The following is a 24,849-nucleotide window of genomic DNA, read 5'->3' as shown; positions in this document are numbered from 1 at the left end:
AGCTCAGTCTCCCCTCGGGCAGGTTCAAGCCATTTCCCTTGTCCTGTCCCTACATCCCTTGTCCAAAGCCCCTCTCCAGGTTTTCTGCAGCCCCTTTAGGCACTGGAGCTGCTCTAAGGTCACTCCTTAAGGAGCCTTCACATCTCTAGGCTGAACCAGCCCAGCTCTAGGAGCACCTCCATGACTTCCTCTGGACTCACTCCACCAGCTCCACATCATTTTGGTGTTGCCCCAGAGCTGAACACATCATCTCTGTCATGTCCCTGACAGGGCTCAGCTCAGTCCCACCCACCCCACTGAGTCCCCTGAACTTCCACTTTCTCTGCAAGCCGCTGTCTGTCGCAGCAGCTCGTCTGCCACCCCCTTGCTGCATCCCACGTCTGTCCTGGGGGAGCAGGGCTGATTCATTCATACCAGAAGGAAACCTCCTCTCGAAAGCATCACTGTTGAGAAGCACTAGCAATGCACATACCTTCATTGAAATATATGTGCAGGGAAGCATCCTGCAGGATTGCTGCTGGGGATAGATGCTGTATTGTGAGGGGGCAGCCGACAAATGTCAATTCAGTGGCTCTGAGTTGTCTTTTCTGGAAGAGGAGAGGGAAAGCTGATGATATTCCCCTTGTGATGCCAAAGTTCCATTGTAGTATGATGACAGAAGATCCCATTACCATGCTCTGAGGTGCTTGGGGCTAAAAACTTGTTATAGGGGGGCTGGTGAGTAAATCAAGCAAGTGCTTCCTTTTCTGACCTAGTTGCTGTCGGAGACATCGGAGCAGAGTACAGCTCCCCCTTTGCAGCACCCTCACTCTGAACCCTTGAGCTACATCACTTCTTCCTTTCCTGGAAAGGAGAATCATTTTCATATCAAAGAAGTTACTGGGCTTGATGCCTGCTCTGGGGACCTGTGTGTCTCAGAGACTGTTCTGCCCAGGTAATGTCTCCAGAGACTTGGTGAGAGTTATGGAGCTCCTGCAAGGTTCCCTTGAGCCACTCATCCAAGGGGTTGTGCTGTCGTTAGGGTGCTTGGTTTGGGGTCTTTGTATGCAGCTCAAAAAGGAAGTTACAACCTGTATGAACAAGAGCTTGTGTTACAGCACCTGACCCCCTTCCCCTCTTTCGGCAGGTGCCCGTTGCTGCGTCGTAGGGCTCTGAAGATGTCCAACAGCCACACAGCCCAGGAGTCTCTGGAAATAATGAAGGAGTCAGAGAAAAAGGTGGTTGAGGAATCTGTGAACAAAACCAAATACATATCCAGGTCACCGAGCAAGGAGGAGGTGGAGAAGGATGGCGGGGAGGAGGTCAGCGTGCGCCAGGAGTCTCAGGTAAGTGCAGATGAGGGGGTGGTCCCTTGGGGGAGTCCCCCACATTCAGCTTCCTGCCTTCTCTTTCCTTTTTCCATAGAGGCGAACTTCAAGCCATGGACATGCCAGGAAAAGAGCCAAGGTATGACCTCTTCTGATGTCCCATTCTTCATTGTGGCCACCCTGCACTGAGTCGTGATCCCAGGCTGGTACTCCTAAGCCTCTCCTGTCTGCAGATGCAACACGCAGCATGTGATGGCTCAGGACAGTCACTTGCCATGCACTGGAGCAGGAGTGCTCCTTTTTAGCACATGAAGGAACTGTTTGCTGCTATTTACTGCCACTCATTTTCCTTCCCCAGAGCCCAACACACCAGAAGTGAAATTCAGAGGTGTCACTGGGGGCACAGGGCATGTTACACCCTCCAGTTAAAAGACAGAGTTAGGTACAACTGCCATACATAAGGCAGAACATGCGTGTGCACCTAAAGACTTTCTCCTTATTGTTGCTCCTCCCTTGGATCTCATGTGACTGGTTGATACAATAGAATCATAGAATGGTTTGGGTTGGAAAGGACCTTAAGATCATCCAGTTCCAACCCCCTGCCATGGGCAAGGACACCTCACACCAGACCATGTTGCCCAAGCTTGTGTCCAACCTGGCTGACTGTGTGAGTGGCTTGGTAGTGCAGCATCATGACCTTAAGTGGGTGTATTTTGGCTGCAGTGTCTTAACTGTCCTCTTTCTTTTCCAGTCTAATTCAAAGCTTAAACTGGTCAGGAGTTTGGCTGTGTGTGAAGAATCGTCTAGCCCCTTTGTAGATGGGCTGCTGGAGTCACAGGTAGGCCTAGAATAAGACAAGCTGTGGTGCAGGGAAGCCTGGAAAATCCTTGCCTTGCTGGAAGTGATGTCCTGTCCTCTGAGAGCCAGGAATTTTCCTCAAGAAACTGCTTTTGAAGGAATGGGTTATGTTTGTGGGTACTCCTCATACATGCAAGGAATCATCAGCATCAACCCCCTGGGCACCCACAACTGCTAACACTGTGCAAGCTTATGCCCCCAAAATGGAATGGTACTTTGGCCATGGGAAGGAAGATTTGATCCAAGCCCTTTCCCTGATGCTCAGGCTGAAAGCAGCCAGCTCACAGAGCAAAAGAGGCGATCCCCATCTGTAGTCACTGTGGGCAGTGCCAAAGAAGCTGGAGCTTGGAGGTGGGCAGCAGTCAGGGAGGTGCTTTAGAAAAGTCTTCCTGAAATAGTGCAGGGCTCACCTTAGTGAGTCAAGGTTGTAACAGCATTTTATCAGCTTCAGATAGGGAAGTGTGTGATTTAGATTCTGAGGTGATCCAGGCAAGTGACAACAGTGACAAATGCTCTTGAGAGTCCCCTCAGTGCCTGCCAAAGGCTTTTCATTGGAAAGAGGGTAGGGAGAGAGACTGCTTTGGCTGCTCTTAGAATGGGGCTGCTTGTGAAATGGCTCACATCCACGACCTGAATCCCATGCCTGTCAGTGCTGGCTGTCCCAGCTCCAGGGGATGTTCAAGTGACTCAAACCAGCCTGGGGATTTTTGTTGCAGGATATCATCCAGTTGCACGTTAGCTGCCCTTCTGACAAGGAAGAGGAGAAATCCACGAAAGATGGGGCTGAGAAAGAAGAGAAAGACAAGAATAAAGAAAAGGCACCTAGGAAAATGCTGTCTCGAGGTGAGGTGCTCGATGGTGACTGTATCATTTCTATGACATCCTTTCTGGAGCAGAGCCTGCAGAGTGAGGGGAAGGATTTCTTTAGATTGACACATGCCCTAGCAGACTTACAGGCTTCCTGCAGCGTTCCTAGTGATCTGGTGCCTTTTTAACAGTGCAGATGCAAACCCAAGAGCACCCACCATAAGGACTTCTGCTTCCAGTTTCAGTTGCCACACGTGGCAAGCTGTGAGGCTGCAAGAAGGTCAGCTCAGTTTCTGCTGTCCAGTCCTGCGTGTGTGATCTTGGGGCATAGAAATGGCTAAAAGATATGCATTTAATCTGGTGAGCAAATCGCAGCTGAAGTCCTTGTACAGACAGCAGCTCTGCACTGGGGCAGGTTCAGTTTTGCTCGCTGGTTTTGCTGTGATTGCTTTCAAATGACAAAGGGTTGTGGGGAGAGGGAAAGAATAGGGTTCTGCACCCAGTATCAAAGGTGCAGAAATTGCTTGTACAGAATATGCTATAATAACATGGAATATCCTGAGCACTCTCCAGGTGGTTGGGTTTAGGGACAAGGTTTCCTTCCATGACCTGGCCTCATCTCTCTCTGGCATCCTGCTGCCTTGTACCAATGCTCCTGCAGCCCATGGCAGAAAGGGGACATGGTCCTGATTGTACAGATGGAGACACTTGACCTAGAGGTTGTGTTCAAAGCCTGTGCTAGAAACTGGGCTCGAGCCCAGGTGATACAGGTCCCAGCCTGAAGAAGGTGGGCTTTTCTTCCTCTCTTCCTGTCATGGATACTCAGTGCTGAGGATGAGGCTCAGTTCCCTGTAGGGATAGGAAGACACGCACCTCTTCCCTTTGCTCTGTTCTGTTGCAGTGTTTTGTTAACTTGTTCTGCTGTTGCTGTTGTGTTGTTTTCAGATTCCAGCCAGGAATATACAGACTCCACTGGGATAGATCTGCATGAGTTTTTAGTAAATACGCTGAAAAAAAACCCACGGTAGGTGCCCTCGCACTAAAACCACTTGCTAATGGAGTGAAGGGAGGGAGTACCTGGTGACCAATGAACCATAGAATGGTTTGGGTTGCAAAGGACCTTAAGATCATCCAGTTCCAGCCCCCCTGCCATGGCCATGGATGCCTCACCCTAGGCCATGTCACCCAAGACTCTGTCCAACCTGGCCTTGAACACTTCGATTGACTCTTAAAGCCATGGAGTTTGTGTGCACGTGTGGATGTTTCTGTGTCTTGGGAGGAGGGGGCATTACAGCAGCTATGGAAAGTACCTGCAAGTGTGTTTTACCTTTCAGAAGGTGTTACTGGAGCTGGGGCAGTGTAGAAACAAAAAGGACAACTGTGATTTGATATACCACAGTCAAGCAGAACATCAATTGTGTATGATGGAGAGACAGTGTTTGTTTGAATGCAAGCAGGAAGGAAGCTTGCTTACTTGAAAACCTTTTCTGTAACTGATTGTCAAATCCCAGCCTCAAAAGAAACCACTGCTGTGTCAGTAATAAATAGAATTAAGCCAAATGCTGGCATAGGAATAGCAAAGCTGGAGTCTCTACCAGTGGAGCTTCCAGCAGAGCAGAGAGTCAATATTACCCAAAGCCTACGACGGAATAAGACAGCTTTAAACTGCCAGATATGTGCCAATTCATTTACTATATATGAACAAATGTGGAGTTTCTTAGTTCATTCCTGTAGAGGGTGTGTGAAGCCTGGTTAACAGGGCTGCTTGCTCCAGGTATTTGTGTTTGTCACAGGGAAGGGCTATCACACAGAGAAAGCAGAATTTCACTTTTTAAAAGTGGCCTTTTCCTTTTTGTTTTCTTGACAGGGATAGAATGATGCTACTAAAGTTAGAACAGGAGATTCTGGAATTTATTAGTGATAACAAGTAAGTGATCATTGTGTTTGTGTCATGCAAAAGAGTATGGAATGTCTTTTGGGCACACTGGGAAGAGGCCTGTTTGTTTGTACATCTTCACAGAGTCATAGAAAGGTTTGGGTTGGAAGGGACCATAAAGCCTATCCAATTCCAACCCCCTGTCATGGGCAGAGATACTTTCCACTAGGCTGCTCCAATCCACGTCCAACCTGGCTTTGATCCTCCACCTTCATTTGTCCTTACACAAGGACTTGACTCGTGACTAACTGCTTGGGATATGTGCCATGGTCTGATGTGGGATCTGGTTAAGGCATCTCCAGCCTTGATCTCTCTTTTGCTGTCATATGATCACTGTCTGTTTCAAAGCCTCCTAAATTCTAACACTTTCTCCCCTCTTCTCAGCAATCAGTTTAAGAAGTTCCCTCAGATGACCTCATACCATCGGATGCTGCTGCACCGGGTAGCTGCCTACTTTGGCATGGACCATAACGTGGACCAAACTGGGAAGGCAGTCATTATCAACAAGACCAGTAACACACGAATGTAAGGGGGAAGGAGGAGGGGAGAACAACTGGGCTGGAATCCCCTTCCCTCCATGGGGCTACCTGATGCAAAGCCCTGGTCCAGAGCAGGATGGATCCCACACCATGTGCTTTTGCCACCATAAGAAGGGCAGGTCCCCTCTCTAGAAGAGGAGAATCTTTCACTTCCAGTCCTATTTGCAAGCCCTTCCTAGCTCTCTAGCTCTCAGAGAAGAGGCAGGAGCCCTGTTGCCCTCACAAAGGAGAGATTTAACACAACAAACACCTTTGCACACCTCCTTAATCCCTGCAAAGCAGTGGCTTTAGGGAGACAGTTCTGTGCCTTGCGTTTCCCCTTCTAACAAGGGCTGGTTCTTCCTTTGCAGCCCTGAGCAGAGGTTCTCTGAGCACATCAAAGATGAGAAGAATGCAGAGTTCCCGCAGAGGTTCATCCTAAAACGAGATGATACCAGCATGGACCGAGATGATAATCAGGTAAGGGGTGGTAATGCAGTGTCTCCGTACTTTGTGAAAGTCAAATGTGACTTCTCTAAGCTGAGAACTCTCAATTTCTCTTGGGTTTCCTGCAGTAACCTTCTTTAATAGAAGCTTCCACCCCACCCAAGCAGCCGCATCTAGCTATATCCTGAAAACCTGACAAAATACTGTGGAAATGCATGAAGAATTTGTGTGGATTCTATGGGGGGTACTTTCCTGTACCCTGAATATCATCTGGTGGCTGGGCCAGGCTTTAAGGTGAAGCCTTTTGCTAAGGTTCCCTTGGAAATGCCCCAGAGCTGTGTTGCCAAGCATCTCTCCCACCCCTTCCTGGGGCTTGCAGCGAGTCCAGCTGCGAAGTCAACAGGACTCAGAGTGCTGCTGGAAGGAAACCATCGGCAAAATGCAACGCTTTTTGCCAGTCATCCAAGCTCAAAACCCTCCTGAATCTCTGGCTGCCCTCGGGCTGTCTCAGGTGGCACCAGACCCGTAATGCAGAGCTAGCTTGTTCATCTGTGGCTGCGTTCCCAGCCTGTGTCAGACAGACTCTTGAACGTCAAAACTGGGGCAGGAGAGGCAAGAGACAGGAGACCTCTTCACCAGGGATCTCAGGCTCTTTGCTCTTGTAGCTCCTATCTTTACATCACCCCAGAATACCACTATCCCTTGCCTTTGGGTCATGTTGCTGAACTTAAGTCATCAGGCTGGGGAGCTGGTCATTGCAATCAGCATCAGTTTCTGGTTTCCCCATGGTGGCACTCTGCAGGTGATGCAGCTACCCATGAAGCACAGAATTCATGTCTGAGCAGGAGTTTGCTGTGTTGGCATATGCTCCAAAGAGCGGCCTTTAGCCTTTGACCCCTGGGAACAGTCTTCCAGAAGCACGTGGTGATATTCCTGATCTGTCCTTTCTGAATCAGGCCAGAGTAGTTGTGCTTGATCCAGGAGGTGGAGTGCACTAAGACCTCCAGGATGTTCATCCCTAGACATAGGTGTTTGGAAGGTAGGTTCAAAGGCAGAGGCTGTGTCACTGCATCCAGGCATCACGCACGCACTCGTAATCCACATCCACTTACACTGCTGCATAACAATGCCAGCAGCTGACTGAGCCCCCTGCTCCCATTGGCAACTGCTGACCCGCTGAGATGTGTTTGTCCCTTCAGATCAGACTCCCCTTGCAGGATGGGAGAAGGAGCAAATCTATAGAAGAGCGAGAGGAAGAGTATCAGCGGGTCAGGGAGCGGATATTTGCACGAGAGGTAAGCTTGGATGACTCACTTGCCAGGTACCCTCCTGGAACATTGTGGCAGAAGGTGGCCTTGACTATACTGAGAGGTCAGATCTTGTCAGTGCCTTTTCTACCCATTTCCAAGTGGTCTTCCTAGGGTTGAATTCCAACTCCTACCAAAGATGTCTAAGACCTTGAGATAGAGGAGCTACACCTCCACTCCCCCGTCTGCTCCTTCCCTAAATTGCCTACTACACGTGTGGGGACTGACAGAGGGGGCAGGTTTGCTCCTTGCTGCCCAGCAGTGGCATTTCTGGGATGACTAGCAAATCAATGGATGAATCTGAAAGGAGCTGCAACTTCGACCTCCTGACCAAGCAGTGCTGGCCTTGGAGTATCAGGCAGGGCTCTGTGCCTTTACAGGATGAATTGGGCAGTACGTTTGTTGTCTTTCTTATGGAGTGTCCAGCTTGGTTATTGCTTCCTTGAAATCTCTGCTCCCTACATGGAACTCCTCTAAGTTGGAGCTGTGTTCCTTGCTCACATCTGGCTCAGAGAGGCTGCTGTGCTCTGCTCTGTTGAGTATTGTCTGCCAGCTGGAGGCAGCTCTCCATGCTGTGCCAAGTGATGGAATCAGGGCCCATTCCAAGTGCCCATCTGCCGTGGATCACGTTCAAAGTCCAGCTCCTTGCCTGCTGCTTTTGAGCACCTTGGGGAAGACGCCTTTCATTCATCCTAATGGGAATTGCCATGTGCCTGCCCAAGGAGGATGTTAAGGCAGCTGCTGTGCTGAGCTGCGTTGAGTCACCAGGCTTCAGCCAGTGACTCTCCAGCCGGTTGTGATCAGGGACTTGTCTTCCATGCACAGGCCCAAAGCCATCCAGACAGGTTAGCAAGCAGCCCTGCCTGTAGTCCTGGACTGGAGCACGTGCTGCCCTGTGTTAGCACACCATGGGATGGGCATGTACTTACCCTTGCTCTGTGTTCATGGGCTGAGCCAGCGCTTTGCTTCTGACTTCCAGAGGTAGGGGTGACTCTCGCAGGGTGGCCTGAGCTGGCTTTGAGCCCTCTGCCTTTCTGACATGGCTCTGATAATTGCATTTATCAAATAAGGACCCTTGGTATGGCTGGCCTTGGTTGTTCCATTGACAAAGCTACCGTCAAAGCTGCCTTAAAGCAATGAAGGAGGGAGCTGAGGACTCAGATTTGCAACTCTTGAGACATCTCAGGGTCACAGGTACCAGGAAAGGTTTCTGATGGGCCTGGATGGAGAGCCGAGTGGGCCTGGTGTGCAGCAAGACTCCTGAATAACTGGTGCACAACACAAACTGTGTTCAAGTCCCATACTGTTAGTGCTTTGCTCCTCTTTGCTTTGAAATTGCTTTGTTGCTTCCAAAGTTACTAAGTCTTTCCTTTCTTTCCTTCCCATCTCCATGTATTTCCCGTGCTTCCAGGCTGGCCAGAATGGATATCTCACCGACAGCAGGTCAGTACTGTTCAGCAGATGCTATCTGTAGCTCTGCCTTTCTCTACAGAGGACTGCATGACTCTGTAATGATGCTTTTTTCTGATGTTAACTGACAGAACCTCCAAAGAAGCCTTTTCTCCTAGTTCTCACAAACGGAGGCAGATTTTTAGGTATCTCTCTGTGACTTATTCTGTACCTTGTCCTGCTGAGGAATTTACCCCATGCATGGCTGCTTGTGAAGTTTCTGACCTTGGCTTTTTTTGCAGCATCCATTTCTTGAGTTCTGTTTTTTACTGAGGCATCGATGGAAATGGAGGGGGGGAGAAGGTGGGAATGGCAGGGAAGAGTGGGGAAGCCAGAGGATTTCAGCAGTTTTAAACCATTCTGCCTCTTCTCTTCCAAGAAACCCCCTGCCCTTACAGGGATCAGCATCCAGATAGGGGGGGTTGTTCCTAATCCCTGATTATAAAGGCTGGATTACTTATGGTGGCAATGAAGTGTCTCAGGCTTCCACTTCAAGCAGAGTCCAGTGCAGAGGGCACTGGGAGCATATTTGAGCAGCGTTTTCTTATGGAGTAGTTTTCCTGTGGATGAAAAGGTTGGAAGGATGGAGTTAGTGACAAGTCACCTGCTGCAGGAGGCTGCTGAAAGGGGGATAAAGAATAGCATGAAAATCAAAGCCTTCATGCCTGCTGCCCTCTCATTTCATAGACAAAGCTCTAGAGGTGAAGCATCTCCATGTATGACAGGAGGCAACCCCAAGCACAACCACAGGCTGGGGGAGACTGGATGGAGCAGCCCTACGGAGAAGGACTTGGGGGTTCTGGGTGAGGAGAAGCTCCCCAGGACCCAACTTCAGTGTGCACTTGAGCCCAGATCCCCCCCATGTGCTGGGCTGCACCCCCAGAGCATGAGCAGCAGTTCATGGAGGTGATCCTGCCCCTCTGCTGAGCTCTGGGGAGGCCTTAGAGCAGTTCCCAGTGCCTAAAGGGGCAACAAGAAACCTGGAGAGGGGCTTTTGGGCCGTGGCAGGGGGTTGGAACTGGATGAGCTTTAAGGTCCCTTTCAACCCAAGTCATTCTGTGATCTATGTGAGTGTAGGAGCAGCTTTGCTCCTCTCAGTCTGTCGCATGGCTCCGGCTCTTTTGAGGGATGCTGCTGTGGAAAATCGAATATCCTCAGCACAGTTGCAGGGACTGGGTCCTGGGGTCCACACGTGGCAGTGGTGTTCATGGGATCACAGAACAGTGATGGTTGCTGATGGGATTGCAGCTTTAGGAGCCAGGGCTGCTCCAGGAGCTTTTCTGACTTGTCCCTAAAGAGCTTGGTTAACCTGCTGTCTGTTTTGTGCTTTGCATAGCAGAGAGAGGGAGGATGTGTGGCCTTTGGACCATTTTGAGCTCTGGACAGGCATTCACAAGCTCTTCAGGAGCAGGAGGTGATGTCAGTGTGAACTCCAGAGACTTACCACCCTCAAAACCCAGCATTCAGAGTAATACACCTTGGGCCAGGCATATGGAGCAGTACATCCTCCACTTGCTGAAGCCCAGATGTGATTGCAGAGAGCTCTCTGCTGGTGGACACACTTGGAAACAGGCTGTAGTAAAGCAGAGGGAGAGAAAGGCATGGCTGAAGCTGCTGGGGCAGTGCTTTTGGAAGGCAAGAGTGTGACAGCATGCCTGGAGTAGGAAAAGCAGGAGTCTGCATAGTCCAATTCCTTTACCTCTTTAGGGATATAACCATTGTTCAGGTTTCCCAAGGGATGTGTTTGCTTTGGCTCTCCCATACTCCCAGCAGCCTGGGACATCACTTCAGAAGTTTCTTCCAAGCCTGTCTTTTCCCCTCCACAACTGTGTGGAGCTGCTGCCAGGCTCAGCCTGCAGCCCTATGGGAGCATCTCCTCCGGTGCTGCCATCTCCATTCCTCCTTGGCAAAGACCTGGGAACCCATTCGTGTGCTTGTGAGCCATAGCTGGAAGCAGGCTCACCGCTTAGGATGCAGTGCTGGTTCGTTCTGAAGTCCTGTAAAGTAGCCAGATCTGGGGCTAAGGGAGGGTGATCAAGTGGGAGCACGGTGCTGGGTGTAGCAACATCCCACACATAGGTGTTCCAGCTGAGCAGAAAGACTCACCAGGGCTGGTGTGGAAAGTGGGCTCAATCAGCCTCATCTCAAGGCCCCTGTTGTGAGACAAGGAGGACTTTAGCAAGGGATCATGCTCTGACCCTGCTGGCATCTCTTCCAGGTGGGGATCTGGTTAGGGAAAAGGGCCAAGAGCCAGCTCTCAACGCACACCAAGGACCATCAGCAGCGCCTGGCTCTTCCTAGTGCATGCCCAAGGAAGCTGTGCCCCTGTGTTTGCTGTCAGGTCCCTATGCAAAGCGCCCATGTGCTGTGTCCCAGCCAGCTGCTGCTGGGGCTCCCCCCGCAGTGTGGCAGCACTGCTGCAGGTCCTGCCGCTGCCCCTTGCCCTGGGATGTGCGGTCTGATTCCTTCCATCTCTGCAGGGGCAACCGGGACAGTCTGAGCCGGGCCTCGGGCAGCCGCCAGAGCAGCACTGAGAGCGAGATAAAGTCGCTGGAACCTCGGCCGTGGAGCAGCACAGACTCCGATGGCTCCATCCGCAACCTGCGACCACCCGTTACCAAAGCCAGCAGCTTCAGTGGCATCTCCATCCTGACACGGGGGGACAGCATTGGGAGCAGCAAAGGCAGCACTGCCAGCAGGACGCCCCGGGCAGGTACTGCACTGTTCATGGTCTTTGGGCTGGGGAACTGGGGCTCGGGATGCTTTGGGCATGGGACATGGTTGGCATCATCTGAATACATCCAGTACCTGGACAGGGATATGCTGGTTGCTTCATCTGCTTTTTCATTACCCCCTGTTAGATCTTCCTTCCCTTTAGCACAGCTCCCCAAGACAGAGGACACTGGTTAATCCCATAACCTGGAGCTGTTTTCTCTCCCCTGCTGTGCTACAGGTTCTGCTCTCCAGAATCCCTCACAGCCCTAAGGCACCTTTAGTTAGGGTGAACCATCTGGCCCTTTCCCTTGCTTTCCAACAAAGGAGGGCTAGGGAAGTGTGTCACCAATTAGGCTGTCTCATCAGACACACAATTTATCTCATCAAACAACTGCATTTAGTGGTATCTGCCTACAGCGTTCACTCCATATGATTCACTATGCTTCTGAGAGTGTAGTGGCAAGGGGTTGGAACTGGATGAGCTCTAAGGTCCCTTCCAACACAAACCAGTCTGGGATCTGATGATTTTAGTGGTGCAGTGCTAAATGAGAAGCCACGTTGGTTACCTTTGCTGTGCAATGTCAGTGAGCAACATCCAGGAATTTTCACTTGGGAGCAAGAAGGAAAAAGCAAGCACCACCTTTGGTATCCTCATTTATTCTGTGGGGGAGAAGTGCTGAGGACTATGGGGCTCTTTTCCCATCTCAGCATTTAGCCCTTGGGCAACTGTCAGAAGCTATTTCCCTCTTTGCACCATGCGGCTGCTGATACAGACATCCTTAGCAGAATGCCTGAAGATGAGCTGTTGCAATGCAGTAGATCAGAGGCAGAATTCATTAAATAGCAGCTACTGGGCATCAAGCAATAGTTTCACAGCCCTTTTATTTCTGGAAGTGAGACTGAAATAGTGAGGAGAGCATTTCCCAGCTGGGTGCCCTGCAGCATCTATTGCACTCCTTCCAAACCGTTTTTCCTCCCATGGGAAGGATTTGCTTCCAGCCTTCCATCTCCTAGGCTTGTACTCAAAAGATGTTCATGTGCTGGATCTGTGAGGCCATAAAATAGGATTCTCTGTTCAGGGCAAGCACTTGAACAGGTCATGCCAATGTAGTTAGTGTCTAAGCCACAGAACTGAGCTGTGACTGGGAACAACTCAGCTTCTCCCCACAGACTGCTTTAGGGTACTGAGCTGACAGGAGTGTACCTGATAGACAGCATCCCATGCTGTCATCTCTGCCTCGTGCTGAGGTGGAGAGCCCTGCATCAGGCAGGGGCTGCTGTTAACATCAGGCTCCTCTGCCCAGTGGAAGGCCTGAGGCATATAGCAACTACCTGAGACCTATGGGTGAGGACTGCTGTGTCCCAGTGTGGAATGTGGGTGCTAAAGTGGGGTCAGGGAAGCGAGCACGCTGTTGGGAATAGCAGCTCTACAAGTCACGGCTGTAGCGTGGAACAGTGATTGCATCCTGGTCGCATTCCCTGTATGGAGCAGGGGGAGGAGCTGTGACCAGCTGTGGACCTGTACAGACACGATGAGAGAGGTGCCATAACCTGGAGTGCTGAGAGTGTCAGCACCTTGGTTTGCTGTGAAGAGAGGCAAACTGACTTAGCCTGCAGCCTGCTCACCCTGTCCCCTGTGGCAGCTACCATGTGGACAGCAGAGACTCTAATCTGGCTGCAGTGCAGGAGGTAGTGACAGGATCTACCCCCCATCACCAAACCCATGTTTTTCTCTCTCAGGTACCAACCCTGCCATGCCTTTCTCTGTTCAAGGTCTGGTACTAGGTGCCCCTGAAGCATGCAGCCAATCCCCCTCTTCACAGCCCAGCCGTGGCCTCCTACCCTGCACAGCCCAGCAGCCTCAACCACAGCCACCCCAGCAGCCACCACCACAGCCCCAGGGACTTCCACCTGCAGCCCAGCAGCAGCCAGCCATGAGCAACCACATGATATCCCAGGTGAGTTGCTGCACAGCATCCAGGGACTCCATAAGCTCCTTGGGCACCCAGCGGGGAGGTAGAAACAGAGCCAGGGTGCTCTGGATTCACACTTGCCCGGTGGGGTTTGGGTATCTTCACACTTGCTGCCTGTTAGGGAGTGACGGTTCCTCCATGCTATGGGGCCTTGCTGTGGCTGTGGATGATGCTGTGTGACAGCTTGCCAGCCTCTTCTGTATCTGCTCAGGCCAGCAGCTCTCCTGGCAAGGGATCTATAGCCTTTTGCTGCGGTGGGGTCATGTTCTGGAACCAGTTGCCATCCTGGTGAGGGACTGTCACAAACAGTAGCTGGGTTTGAGCTTCCCCAGTGGTCACCTCGTGTCCTTGGAAGAGGCAGACCTGGAGCTGTACCTGGGTCTGGTACTCTCCAGACCCTCCCTAAGTTAAACCCAAGTGACATTCCACAACGTGCAGGGCTAATCCTGAGGATGGAGCCCTTGTTCCTGCATACTTTGTTCTGTTCCTGAGGCTCGTCTGAGGTTTGAACACCCAGCAAGCTTCTGGAGCTCATACAGGATCACTGCATCTTGCTGAGGTTTTCCTTTGTATCTTTTACTGTTTGGCTGTTCTGATAGTGCAGGACCAAGCTTTGCTGTGTTTGAGTGTGGTGAAAGATGTGAAAACACACTGTGCACCTGCAAGTTCAGTGCTCAAAGCATAGTATGTGGTGCTTGAGTTAGTGTCATCATCAACAAGCATCAGCCTTTGCAGCTCCACAAAGCAAGGGGTGGGGATGTGTGTCCTCACAGAGAGGTGACTGCTCCCCTGGTCTGCCCTCCTTGCTTTCCAACCCTCTGCAATGCCCCCCTCTGTGTTTGCAGGTGGCTCACTTGACTAACCTTGTTGTTCCTTCTTTCTCTCCTTCCTTCTGTCCTTCCTTCCCCCCCTTTTCCCACTCTGCTCCCTTCTCTGCTGGTCATAGCCGGTCCCAGCGCTGCAGCCTGTTCAGTATTCTCCGAGCTCCTGCCCCCAGGTCCTCTTGCCAGTCTCTCCACCCCAGCAGTACAACTTGGTATAAACCCCATTTCCTCTTCTGCACTCCCTCTGTTGTACCCGTGTGCTGTGTTTGGTGTTGTGGGAGCTTTTGCTAACCAGGTACATTGCAGACACTGCACCCAGTGGGTTTGGGATTCATTGAGGCTCTGTGCTGCCATGGGGTCAAGGCAGTGGGATGTCTGAGACTGTGAGACCCACCAGGGCCAGGCACTGATGAGCATGGGAAGAGCCTGGGCAAGACCAAGTGCCAAAGCTCCACCAGAAGTGATGCTTGTGCCCAGAACTGGGGTCCAAGGACCGTGGCTGCCCTGTGGTCTCAGTCAGCCCATGTTATCTCTTTTGGGAATGGCACACCCTGGGCTGGGACCACCCCTGCATGTGTGGGGCCCTGCTTGTCACCAGTGCCTGCTGAGCATGCAGCCCTGCAAGCAGCACGCATGCCTCTACCCCCCCATCCTGCAGAGTGCTCTTGGTGTGTGGCTCCTTTCTGGGGACCTTTCTTGGGTGGGCTCCTCCCCACAGAGGAGGGAGAAGGGGTCTGCAGAGCTGTTGTCCTCCACGCTGTTGTCCTCCATTCTTCCCACTTCTCCCCAATGCAGGCCGATGAACTCAGCAACCCCTTTGGGCAGATCAGCCTCAGCCGACAGGGCTCTACGGAAGCACCGGATCCTTCCTCGGCGATGTTCCAGTCATCCCTCATCTCCCAGCATCCTCAGCAGACAGGATTCATCATGGCAACCCCTGGGCAGCCCATTCCCACCTCCAACTACTCCGCCTCAGGGCACACGGCCCCCACCCAGCAGGTGCTGCAGCCCCAGGGCTACATTCAGCCTCCCCAGCAAGTAAGAGCACCCACAAGCCCAAAGGGGATGTGCACCTCTATGAGGAGAGGGGCTGCAGGGGAGCAGCGCCTTGAGAGTGGGTCTCTGCTTCTTCTGCTGCTTATTTGTGATGGGCCAGCACACAGGGCTCCAAGCTTGGGGTCAGCACACAGCAGGGTGACCTCTGCCTCTTTGCCCCTCTGGGGCACCTGCCTGGGGACCCCCCTTGACCATTCCTGGCTCATAGGTTCGGTGACCAATTCAGGGCTGACACCTATAAGCTCTCTTTGGGGTCCTGCAGGGCGTTATAACCTCTAAGGTTGTTCCCTCTGGGTGTGATGAGAGTTGTACCTACTGTGCTCTTGCACTGCTGGGCTGGGAAAGGCTTGGATGTGGAGGCTGGGAGGAGCAGGAAGGGGTTGATTACCTGAGGAGCTATCACTTGGTTGGTTTCATTCAGCAGAAGGTGAGAGAGCAAACAGGTCCTGGGGACCGAGCCTTCTTGATCCCATCCCTCTTGTGTTCTCAGCACCGTGTTTTCTTGGTTCTGACAGATTCAGGTTTCTTACTACCCTCCCGGGCAGTACCCGAACTCCAGCCAGCAATACCGATCTCTCAGTCACCCAGTGGCCTACAGCTCCCAGCGCACTCAGCAGCTCCCTCAGCAGTCCCAGCAGCCTGGTAAGCCAGGGGGAAATGGGGCCCAAGGGGCATGGTTTCCTTATCTGCAACTCTTGTTGGTTCTTCAGGATCTCCCATGCACTGCCTAGGGCCAGGTTGTGCAAAGGGAAGCTGGAAGTTGGCCTGGCTGCAAAGGCCCTTCCAGTCCTTTCCCTCCCTCTTGGTGTGTAACATGCACTGAGGTCTCCCAGGGTGGATTTAAAGCCAGGAGCTTCCTTAAGGTCTTTTCACACTTGCCATAAGGGAAGCCCTTTTCCCACTTTTTAGCAAGAGATGGGGCAAAGCAGGATTTGAGGACCTCATCTGCCGAGTCTCAAGCTGTCTCCTGTGGCCAGCTGGGAAGCTCTTCCATTTAAACCCTGTTCTGATAGGTTTACAGCCAATGATGTCCAACCAGCAGCAAACGTACCACGGTGTGATGGGAGTGCAGCAGGCACAGCCCCCTGGGCTCCTCAACAGCCAGAGGAACAGCATGGGTGGCCAGATGCAGAGTATGATGGGAGTGCAGCAGGCGCAGCCCCCTGGCCTCCTCAGCAGCCAGAGGAGCAATATGGGGAGCCAGATGCAAGGTCTGATGGTCCAGTACACTCCACTGCCTTCGTACCAGGTAGGCTTCAGTTGCTCTCCGATGAGGGGCTCTTGGGAAGGGGGCTGTGTGGGAAGCATCCTCCTCCTGTGTCTGCATGGTGGAGCCAAAGGTGGAGACTTACCTTGAGAAGATGCTTGTCTGCATCTGAATCTATGTGGGACATTGCCTTGAGGATGTCCCACGTTCTTTGAGGACTGAGTCCCAGTCAGTCCCTTTGCCATTGTGTTTGAAGAAGAACTGGGAGGTGCTGCCTTTGCCTGGGCAAGTTTGCTCTGGGCTGCAGTAGCCACCCGTCCAGCATCTCTTCTACCTTGTATGGGTCTCCTTGGTGTCTCTTTGGGGCCAGTTCTCCATGCTTCTGCTCCATGTTACCTGTCATTACATAGTGCTGCTTGTTTCCTCCCTGCACAGGTTCCCATGGCCAATGAGTCCCAGAGTGTGGTCCAGCAGCCCTTCCAGCAGCCAGTGCTTGTACCAGCCAGCCAGTCTGTGCAGGGGGGCATTCAGACTGGGGGGGTGCCCATCTACTACAGCGTCATCCCAACTGCCCAGCAGAATGGCACCAGGTAAAGCTTCTGTATCTCTGACCTGCCTTGGGGAGAAAGGGGTCCTGCTGCCCCAGGGAACGGGCACAGCATCCTGCTCCTGCAGCTCAGGGAGGTGCCTGGGTACCACAGATGCTGGTCACTTCTTGGGCTTGCCCAATCCTAGCTCCCAGCACCTCACCAGAGCACTCTCTGCTTCACAGCCCTTCAGTGGGGTTCCTTCAGCCTCCTGGCTCTGAACAGTATCAGATGCCACAGTCCCCATCACCCTGCAGCCCGCCACAGATGCAGCAGCAGTATTCAGGTAAGAGTGGTCACTGTCAGCATTGGCACTGGTTCTGCACAAAGTGGATCAGGTTTTGTAGGGGCTGCAGTGAACAGAGCTGTCCTGTAGGGACAGGCCAAGGGGAATGGCTTGAACCTGCCCGAGGGGAGACTGAGCTGAGCTCTTAGGCAGAAGCTCTTCCCTGTGAGGGTGCTGAGGCGCTGGCACAGGGTGCCCAGAGAAGCTGTGGCTGCCCCATCCCTGGCAGTGCTCAAGGCCAGGTTGGACAACGGGGCTTGAAGCAAGCTGCTCCATGGAAGGTGCCCCTGCCCATGGCAGGAGGTTGGAGCCGAATGAGCTTTAAGATCCCTTCCAACACAAACCAGTCTGCGGTTCTGTGAAGTCTGACACCTTCTGTGCAATGGGTTTCCTTAGTCTTACCATCCCATGGCCCACTGGGAATTTCCAGGTCATGGCACAGCAGCTGATGCTGGCCTGGCACCTCCTTGCCATGTGGGCAGGGTAGGAGTAGGCAAAGGGAGCTGCTGTGGGCTGTTGACCCCATCTGCTGGCTCAGTGTCACCAGAACAGCACATGGTACCAGGGAGCAGTAGATGAGAGGAACTGGGGTTCCAGCGATGCATCCCAGGCTGGCTGGGTTGGTGCAAGACTTGTGCTCCAGGCTGGCTGCCTCTTGTTCTGCAGTGGGCAGGAGCCGCAGTGCACAGAGCCTGGGCAGTAGCACTGCTCTCATCTCTCCTCAGGGGTGTCTCCATCAGGCCCTGGCGTGGTTGTGATGCAGCTGAATGTTCCCAATGGCCCCCAGGCCCCCCAAAATCCCCCTGTGGTGCAGTGGAGCCACTGTAAGTACTACAGCCTGGACCAGCGGGGGCAGAAGCCAGGAGACCTGTACAACCCAGACACCAGTGCTCAGGTATTGAGAGGACTGGGAGGAAGGCAGCTCCTGTTGCGGGAGCAGCCTGGCGGGACAGAGGACCCCAGCATCCGTGCCGTCTGGATGGGCTGGGAGATGGGGGTGGGATCACCCCATGGTGATGAGGCAGGAGAGGGACCCATCACAGGCGCTCTCTAACGCTCTCCCTCCCCCAGGCCAGCACCCAACTGAACAGCCCCATCACGTCCCCAACCCAATCCCCGACACCATCGCCCGTCACCAACCTCAACAGTGTCTGCACGGGGCTGAGCCCCCTCCCTGTCCTCACCCAGTTCCCCCGGCCCATGGGCCCGACACAAGGTAAGGGGACAGCACAGAGCTGGGGTTTCCCTGGGGTTCCTTTGGACCCCCCCAGACTTTTGCTTCCCTTTTGCAGGTGATGGGCGCTACTCACTGCTGGGCCAGCCCCTGCAGTATAACCTGTCTATCTGTCCCCCGCCGCTGCTCCACAACCAGCCCAACTACAATGCACACCAGGTAAAACCAGGCCTAAGCTGCACCCAGCCACCCTTCCATGGGCCTGGGAGCAGAACAAGACCACCCCGTTCCCTGCCCTGTGCCTGGGCACCCTTTGGTTAGGTATTGCCTACCCCATGCCATCCATCCAATAGAACTGCCACTGTCCATGGATTTCCCTAGAGCCTGGTGCTGCTCCCAGCTTTACCCAGAAGCAGTGTCAGCCCCAGGTCCTTTGAGTGTCCTGGGAGCATGGCTGTGCCTTGGATCTCCTCTCACCCAAGCATGGTGTCACCTCAGTGGTGTCACCTCAAAGGTGCCGAGGGTGCAAGCTTCATCCTGGTGTCTTCATCCCCCTTCACAGTGATGGCCTGGTCGAGTTTGGCCTCCCCAGGATGCTCTGTGGGCACTGTAAGGCCACAGTGTCTCCTCAGGTGACACTCTGCTGGGTTTATTCTTTAAGGGGCAGACTGGAATGAAACATGGAAACCGGAGCAAGAGACAAGCCCTCAAGTCAGCGTCCACTGATCTTGGGACAAGCGATGTAGGCAAGTGACCCTCTTCAAGCAGTTCACCCTGTACCCACTGAGCAGTCCCCATTGCATGGCATAGCTGCCATTGGCAGAGACTCCAGATGCCATCTCTGCCCCCAGCTGGCACGGGGGGGGATGCATTCTTCACTGGTTCTATGGGGGCTTCAGGCTTGTCCCCTGTGTCACCTCCACGTCACCACCACCACCACCAGCAGCTGGTTGGAGGGAGCCCTTTAAGAGCTGTCCCTCTCCCTGCGGCTGGCGTGCTCGTTACATGCCACGTTAATATTAGCAAAGAATCCATTCAGCCAGCCCTCTGCTAAGCCCAAAAGCCAAGGCTGGAGCCAAGAGGCAGCAGAAGTGTTTGGGTACCACAGAGTGGAGGCAAAGAGGTGGGCATGACACAAGGGGATCTGTCCGTGGGCTGAGCACCATGAGCAGTGTCACGCTCAGGATTCACACCACTCCTCCATGGGTGTCTTTCTCCCTTCCCATGGATAGAGGGCAGGAGAGGTGGGTTGGCTCCCTGGTACCCAAGGGTTAGGGTAGGAAGCTGGGGCATAGCACCCTGACTGGAAAGCCATGCCCAGGCAGAGGAAGCAAGGAGGGCTGGAGCAAATGGGAAGCAGCAGCCTCCTCTTGAAGCATGCAGGGACTGGGATGTGGGCATCCAAAGGGTCAGGATGCAGGAAGCAGGAAGGTGGGGGCAGCTTAGTACAGTAGCAGTGACTTGGGTGAGGACCCCCCCGACCACCACGTTCTGTCTCCCCACTGCAGTGCTGGGCCGAGTGCTGGAGGTGACGGACCTGCCCGAGGGCATCACACGGACCGAGGCCGACAAGCTCTTCACCCAGCTCGCCATGGCCGGGGCCAAAATCCAGTGGCTCAAAGAGACTCAGGGGCGCCGCGGGGATGGAGGTGGCAGGGACAGGGACAGCAGCGGCACTCTGGAGAACGGCAGGCACAGTGACCTCGCTGCCTTATACACCATCGTGGCCGTGTTCCCCAGCCCGCTGGCTGCCCAAAACGCCTCCCTCCGCCTCAATAACTCCCTCAGCCGCTTCAAGCTGCGTGTGGCCAAAAAGAACTATGACCTGCGGGTGCTGGAGCGTGCCAGCTCCCAGTAGGGCTCACGCACAGGCACACAGAGCACACTGGACTTGCAGGCATCCCCTCTGCCTCCTCTTCTTCCTTCCTGCCCTTCCTTCCTCTTGCCCTCCATGGATATATTTATATGGACAGAATTAAGAGACGAGAAATTGATTTTTTTTAATTATTATTATTAATTATTATTATTATTATTATTTTTTGGAGTGATGCCCCTGCCCGCCCACCTTCCCCTGTGTATGTTGTTTTGTTAAGCACTGTGTTGAACCACACATACAGGTGTTGAATTGGTATGTTCACTGCACATTTTATTTAATCTGATTATTATTTGGGGGTGGGGGGGGGGATTTTTTTGTTTTTGTTTTATTTTATTGGGGGGGGGGTTGTTTTTAAATAAAAAAACCAAACAAAAGGAAAACTTGTCCATCACTTTAACACTGCTTTCCCATTCTCTGCCAGTACCAGTGCTAAGGGCTGCCTCTTGGGGAGGCAGGTGGATGCTGCACCCAGCACTTTGACCAGGGGCTGGTCCTCCCTGTAAGATACTCACAGCCCTGTGCAGTGCAGGAAGGGGGGCACAGGGCATCCCCTGCCAGGAAGCAACATCTTCCTCCTGATGACAGGGAAGCAGCCCTGGAGCTGGTAGGTGAAGGCATCGCTGCATCCTCCTGCCCTGCAGGTGCCGTCACCCTCACCACAGCACTGCATGCAGCAATGGAGCCTCTTGCAGCACCCCACGGGACTTCCAGCAGAAGCAAGCATGGATGGAGAGGTAAGAGCCGCCTGCACAGGGTGGTGGGTCCAGCCCCACACTTGGTGCTAAGGCACAACCTGGCAGGGACACAGGTCCGGGGGCAGCCATCAGAGACCCCACTGCTGCCGCTCTTCCCCTTCTCCCCTCCCGGCTGCAAGGGCCTCCAGCACCAGTGCAAACAGGAGCTGGAGGCTGGAGCCCTTGGCGTGCCCCGGCACTGCTGCCCAGGGAGGGGGGGTGGCCTCTGGCACGCCCAGCAACCCACTAACGCAAATAGCCAGAGCCTCCCCTGGCCCCGCTCCCCTCCGCCTCCCGCATGGGCTCCAATTTCCCGGCGTCAGCCTCCGGCCGCGCTCAGCTGTCGGCTCCCCTCTGCCCTGTCACTCCTGCACCGCACAGCACCGGGGCCGCTGCCCCCTCCCTGCACCGGCACCCAGGCCTGGGGGCTCCGGACCTGCCGAGGCCCCACCATCGCCCGCCCATCCAGGGGCTCTTCATCACAGGGCGAGAGCTCCAAGCACAGTGTAAGTGGGATTGATCCCCTCTGCAGTGACCCCTTGCCATGGCCACTCACCCCCCCCCCCCCTTTTAGCCCCTTCCTTATTGATGCCAGAGCCCAGGGCTCTGCCTCTGCAGCACCCCCTTGTCCCATGGCTCCTTGGTCCCCATTGCTCTTTCCCTGATGGTTGGTTTCCTTGGCGGCATGGGGGGGGCTTGTGTTGGATATCACCATAAATAGTGATGTCTGGGTAGAGGGACCATGGGGATGGTGGAGTCAAAGGCAAGACTGGGCATGTTTGGGGGATGCGGGAGCAAATCCTGCCCTCGTGGTAGCACAGGGAGAAGAAAGCAGGGCTGTGCAGTGATGCCAAGCAGCACCACAGGCATGTGCTGGTCCTGGGGGGGCCCAGAGTAGCACTGCAGTTTAATCATGAGGTAGAGATGTCTGGACACATGCAGGTAGCCCAGGGTCTGGCTCGCAGCATCCATAGAGCAAGCAGCAGCCCAGTCTCCAGCCTGCACAGGATGGGCCCTTTGCTGGGGATGATGGTGCTGGGGCATAGGGAGGCAGCAGCTCTGAAGATGCTTCTCACCCAGCAAGGTCTGGGCTGCTTCTACCCTTCAATGGGAGTTAGCCCCAGCTAATGTGACATCTCCTTTTCCCCCATAGCATGACAGAGAAGGAAGTGCCGGAGCCACCAGCTTCACCTGCTTCAGGTGGGAAACCCAAAAGCCGGGTAAGTGGGTACCCACAGGGCAGCTTGGGTGGGTGGGGAAGGCACCCTCCAAGCATCAGCTGTGCCTTGGCCCCAGGAGGCTTTGTGGGAGCAGGGATGCCCAGTGGGCTCCTGATCCAGCAGGAAACTGGGTGGCGTTTCCCAGCTTGGCTCTTCCCATATCCACATCATGCTCAGGAGTCACAGTTTCTCCTTTAGTGGGAGAAGGGTCCCCATCCTCACGGTTTCTGCCTCAGGATGCCCGGGGTCTCTTCTCACTGGGGATGAAGCAGTCTCTAGGTCAGAGCAAAGGGGCCGGGAGCCAGGCACTGGGTCCTCTGCCTGCCGGCCTCACCCCACATGCCTGCCCTGTGCATCCCTCCTCTCCTGCCCAGCAGCTACAGAAGCTGAAGCAGCTTTTCCAGCAAAAACCCAAGGAGGAGGCACCACCAGAGCCGCAGCCCAATGGGGAGCTGGTCAGCCCCTCAGGGGGACCCATCTTCTACATCTATGAGGATGAGGAGGAGGAGGAAGAAGAGGAGCCCGAGCCGCCCCCTGAGCCCCCGAAACTCGTCAATGACAAACCCCACAAGTTCAAAGATCACTACTTCAAAAAGCCCAAGTTCTGTGATGTTTGTGCCCGCATGATTGTCCGTGAGTGCTGAGGGCTGCTGGGGGCCAAGGCTGGCGAGGGCTCCAGCCCAGCCGTCCCTGCAGCTGCAGTGTCACATTGCCTCTCGTTTCCACCCCCCCACCCCACCCCTTACACTGTCAGTCAACAACAAGTTTGGCCTGAGGTGCAAGAACTGCAAAACCAACATCCACCACCACTGCCAGACCTACGTGGAGATGCAGCGCTGCTTCGGCAAGATCGTGAGTGCTCCTGCTCATGGTCCCGTGCTCTGGTGCTTCTTGGCCCTAGGGGTGCTCCCCTCCGTGCCCCCGTGCTCTCCATCCCCTCTGCTAGTGTGTGGGCAGGGAGTGATGCTCTTAACCCTCCCCCTTGCAGCCCCCGGGCTTCCGCCGGGCGTACAGCTCACCCCTCTACAGTGACCAGCTCTGCATCAAGGACCAGCTCTGTAAGTAGGGTGCTGGGTGCCCCCCATCTCCCCGTGCACCCCGAACCCCTCTCACCATCCCTTGCGCCACTGCAGCAGCCGACAGGAGCGACCCCGTGTTCGAGACGCTGCGGACGGGCGTCATCATGGCCAACAAGGAGCGCAAGAAAGGGCAGGATGAGAAGAAAAACGTGAGTGAGCACCCCATGGCCACCCCACTCCCTGCCCAACCCACACCCCCTGACGGCTCTCTGCCTTGCAGCCTTTGGCTGCTATGATGGATGAGGAACCAGAGGCCACGAAGCCACAAGGAGGCAAAACGGAGGGTGGTGAGTGCTGTGGCATCGGGGGGCTGAGCTGTGAGCACTGAGCAGGGGGGACCCTCATGGGGGGGCTCACTTGGGTGGGTTTTGCCCCATAGGAAGTGGGGGTCTTCACTTCAGGGGCTTCCCCTTGTTGACCTGGAGCTCCTTGGGATGCTTCCAGGCTGGGAGGCAGCACCAGGAGAGATGTAACCCCCTCATCCTCCCATTTCCAGGCACCTCTGAAGGGAACAAGAAGGCTGAGAAGAGCCCAACAGACGACAAGGTACCCATCACCCTCACACTATGGAGCAGCATGGGGACAGGCAGCAGGGATCTCCCTGGGGCTTTCAGCAACGCTGGGGCACCGACCCCCTTTTCCTGCTCCCATAGAGCAAGAAGCTACAGCCAGGGACACGCGGTGGCTTCCCCCAGTCTCACTATTTCGTGGCAATTTATCGCTTCAAAGCCCTGGAGAAGGATGACCTGGATTTCCCGTAAGTAACCAGCCACATAGAGAGCACAGGGGTGAGGAGGGGAGCAACAAGGGGTCCCTGCACCCCTTCATTCTAAACCCATCCTTCCCTTCGCAGGCCTGGGGAGAAGATCACAGTGGTTGATGACTCCAATGAGGAGTGGTGGAGGGTAAGGCTGAGATCCTACAGGCAGAGAGGGGAAAGATGCAGCGCTTAAAGCACATCGTGTCCTCATGCCACCCCGCAGCGTGCAGGCTGGTTGTGGAGGGGGTCACACAGGGTGGCTCCGACCCTCACCTTGCACCCAGCCACTGCCTCCTTCCAGGGGAAGATCGGGGAGAAAGTTGGATATTTCCCTCCCAACTTCATCATCCGGGTGCGGGCGGGCGAGCGGGTGCACAAAGTGACGCGCTCCTTCGTGGGCAACAGGGAGATCGGGCAGATCACGCTCAAGAAGGATCAGGTGAGACAGGAGCCCTTCGGTCCTCCCTGCTCCCACCCTGGGGGGGAGCTCTATGGGGTGTCACCATCATCACCCCCTTTGCCCCCAGATCGTGGTGCAGAAGGGGGAGGAGGTAAACGGTTACGTCAAAGTCTACACCGGCCGCAAAGTGGGGCTCTTCCCCGTGGACTTCCTGCAGGAGATCTGAGCGGGACAGCGCCCAGGGCCCCCCCTCCGGCCAGAGGGATGGAGCTGCTGGAGCGGGATGGGAATGGGGACGGGCGGCAGCCCCATCGCTCCGTGGGGACCAT

General features: G+C 54.4%; 2 protein-coding genes across 9 annotated transcripts; both read left to right on the top strand.

The window, feature by feature from the left end:
• The first annotated feature begins 1,126 nt into the window (after nucleotides 1-1,126).
• R3HDM2 (R3H domain containing 2) lies at nucleotides 1,127-20,361 on the top strand. 8 transcript variants are annotated; one of them, XM_061368718.1, is made up of 23 exons: nucleotides 1,127-1,325; nucleotides 1,405-1,446; nucleotides 2,059-2,145; nucleotides 2,882-3,008; nucleotides 3,918-3,996; nucleotides 4,840-4,899; nucleotides 5,293-5,433; nucleotides 5,798-5,906; nucleotides 7,091-7,168; nucleotides 8,592-8,623; nucleotides 11,110-11,342; nucleotides 13,085-13,302; nucleotides 14,264-14,353; nucleotides 14,937-15,179; nucleotides 15,713-15,839; nucleotides 16,211-16,446; nucleotides 16,840-16,994; nucleotides 17,177-17,277; nucleotides 18,003-18,172; nucleotides 18,349-18,493; nucleotides 18,570-18,670; nucleotides 19,113-19,197; nucleotides 19,960-20,361. In XM_061368718.1, exons 1-23 carry the CDS (start codon nucleotides 1,158-1,160, stop codon nucleotides 20,307-20,309), a joined length of 3,177 nt encoding a protein of 1,058 aa, XP_061224702.1. In that variant the 5' UTR covers nucleotides 1,127-1,157; the 3' UTR covers nucleotides 20,310-20,361. The 8 variants fall into 8 exon arrangements, with proteins under 8 accessions (XP_061224702.1, XP_061224703.1, XP_061224705.1 ...); XM_061368719.1 differs by having other exon boundaries at nucleotides 7,073-7,168; nucleotides 13,118-13,302; nucleotides 19,960-20,360; XM_061368724.1 differs by having other exon boundaries at nucleotides 1,134-1,325; nucleotides 7,073-7,168; nucleotides 19,960-20,360.
• A 627-nt stretch (nucleotides 20,362-20,988) lies between these two features.
• STAC3 (SH3 and cysteine rich domain 3) lies at nucleotides 20,989-24,849 on the top strand. The gene is given in 13 exon segments (XM_061368733.1): nucleotides 20,989-21,408; nucleotides 21,410-21,567; nucleotides 22,215-22,281; nucleotides 22,656-22,914; nucleotides 23,036-23,133; nucleotides 23,270-23,339; nucleotides 23,415-23,509; nucleotides 23,581-23,647; nucleotides 23,857-23,906; nucleotides 24,014-24,117; nucleotides 24,214-24,265; nucleotides 24,422-24,559; nucleotides 24,648-24,849. Coding segments are annotated over 13 exon segments (1,662 nt in total). The 5' UTR covers nucleotides 20,989-21,003; the 3' UTR covers nucleotides 24,747-24,849.

The sequence above is a fragment of the Neopsephotus bourkii genome, unplaced genomic scaffold, assembly GCF_033783945.1.
Source record: "Neopsephotus bourkii isolate Nb327-2 ecotype Australia unplaced genomic scaffold, CSIRO-AGI_Nbou_v1 NB_1445, whole genome shotgun sequence".
NCBI lineage: Eukaryota > Metazoa > Chordata > Aves > Psittaciformes > Psittacidae > Neopsephotus > Neopsephotus bourkii.
Note: the sequence above shows the minus strand (reverse complement) of the source record. Positions and strands in the feature narration are given on the sequence as shown.

Bases quoted from the DNA above. Each gene is read 5' to 3' on its own strand.
- R3HDM2 (XM_061368724.1), top strand. From the start codon at position 1,158: ATGTCCAACAGCCACACAGCCCAGGAGTCTCTGGAAATAATGAAGGAG. The intron at 14,354-14,936 runs GTATAAACCCCA...TCCCCAATGCAG, and splicing joins CACCCCAGCAGTACAACTTG to GCCGATGAACTCAGCAACCC. The intron at 18,173-18,348 runs GTATTGAGAGGA...TCCCTCCCCCAG, and splicing joins ACCCAGACACCAGTGCTCAG to GCCAGCACCCAACTGAACAG.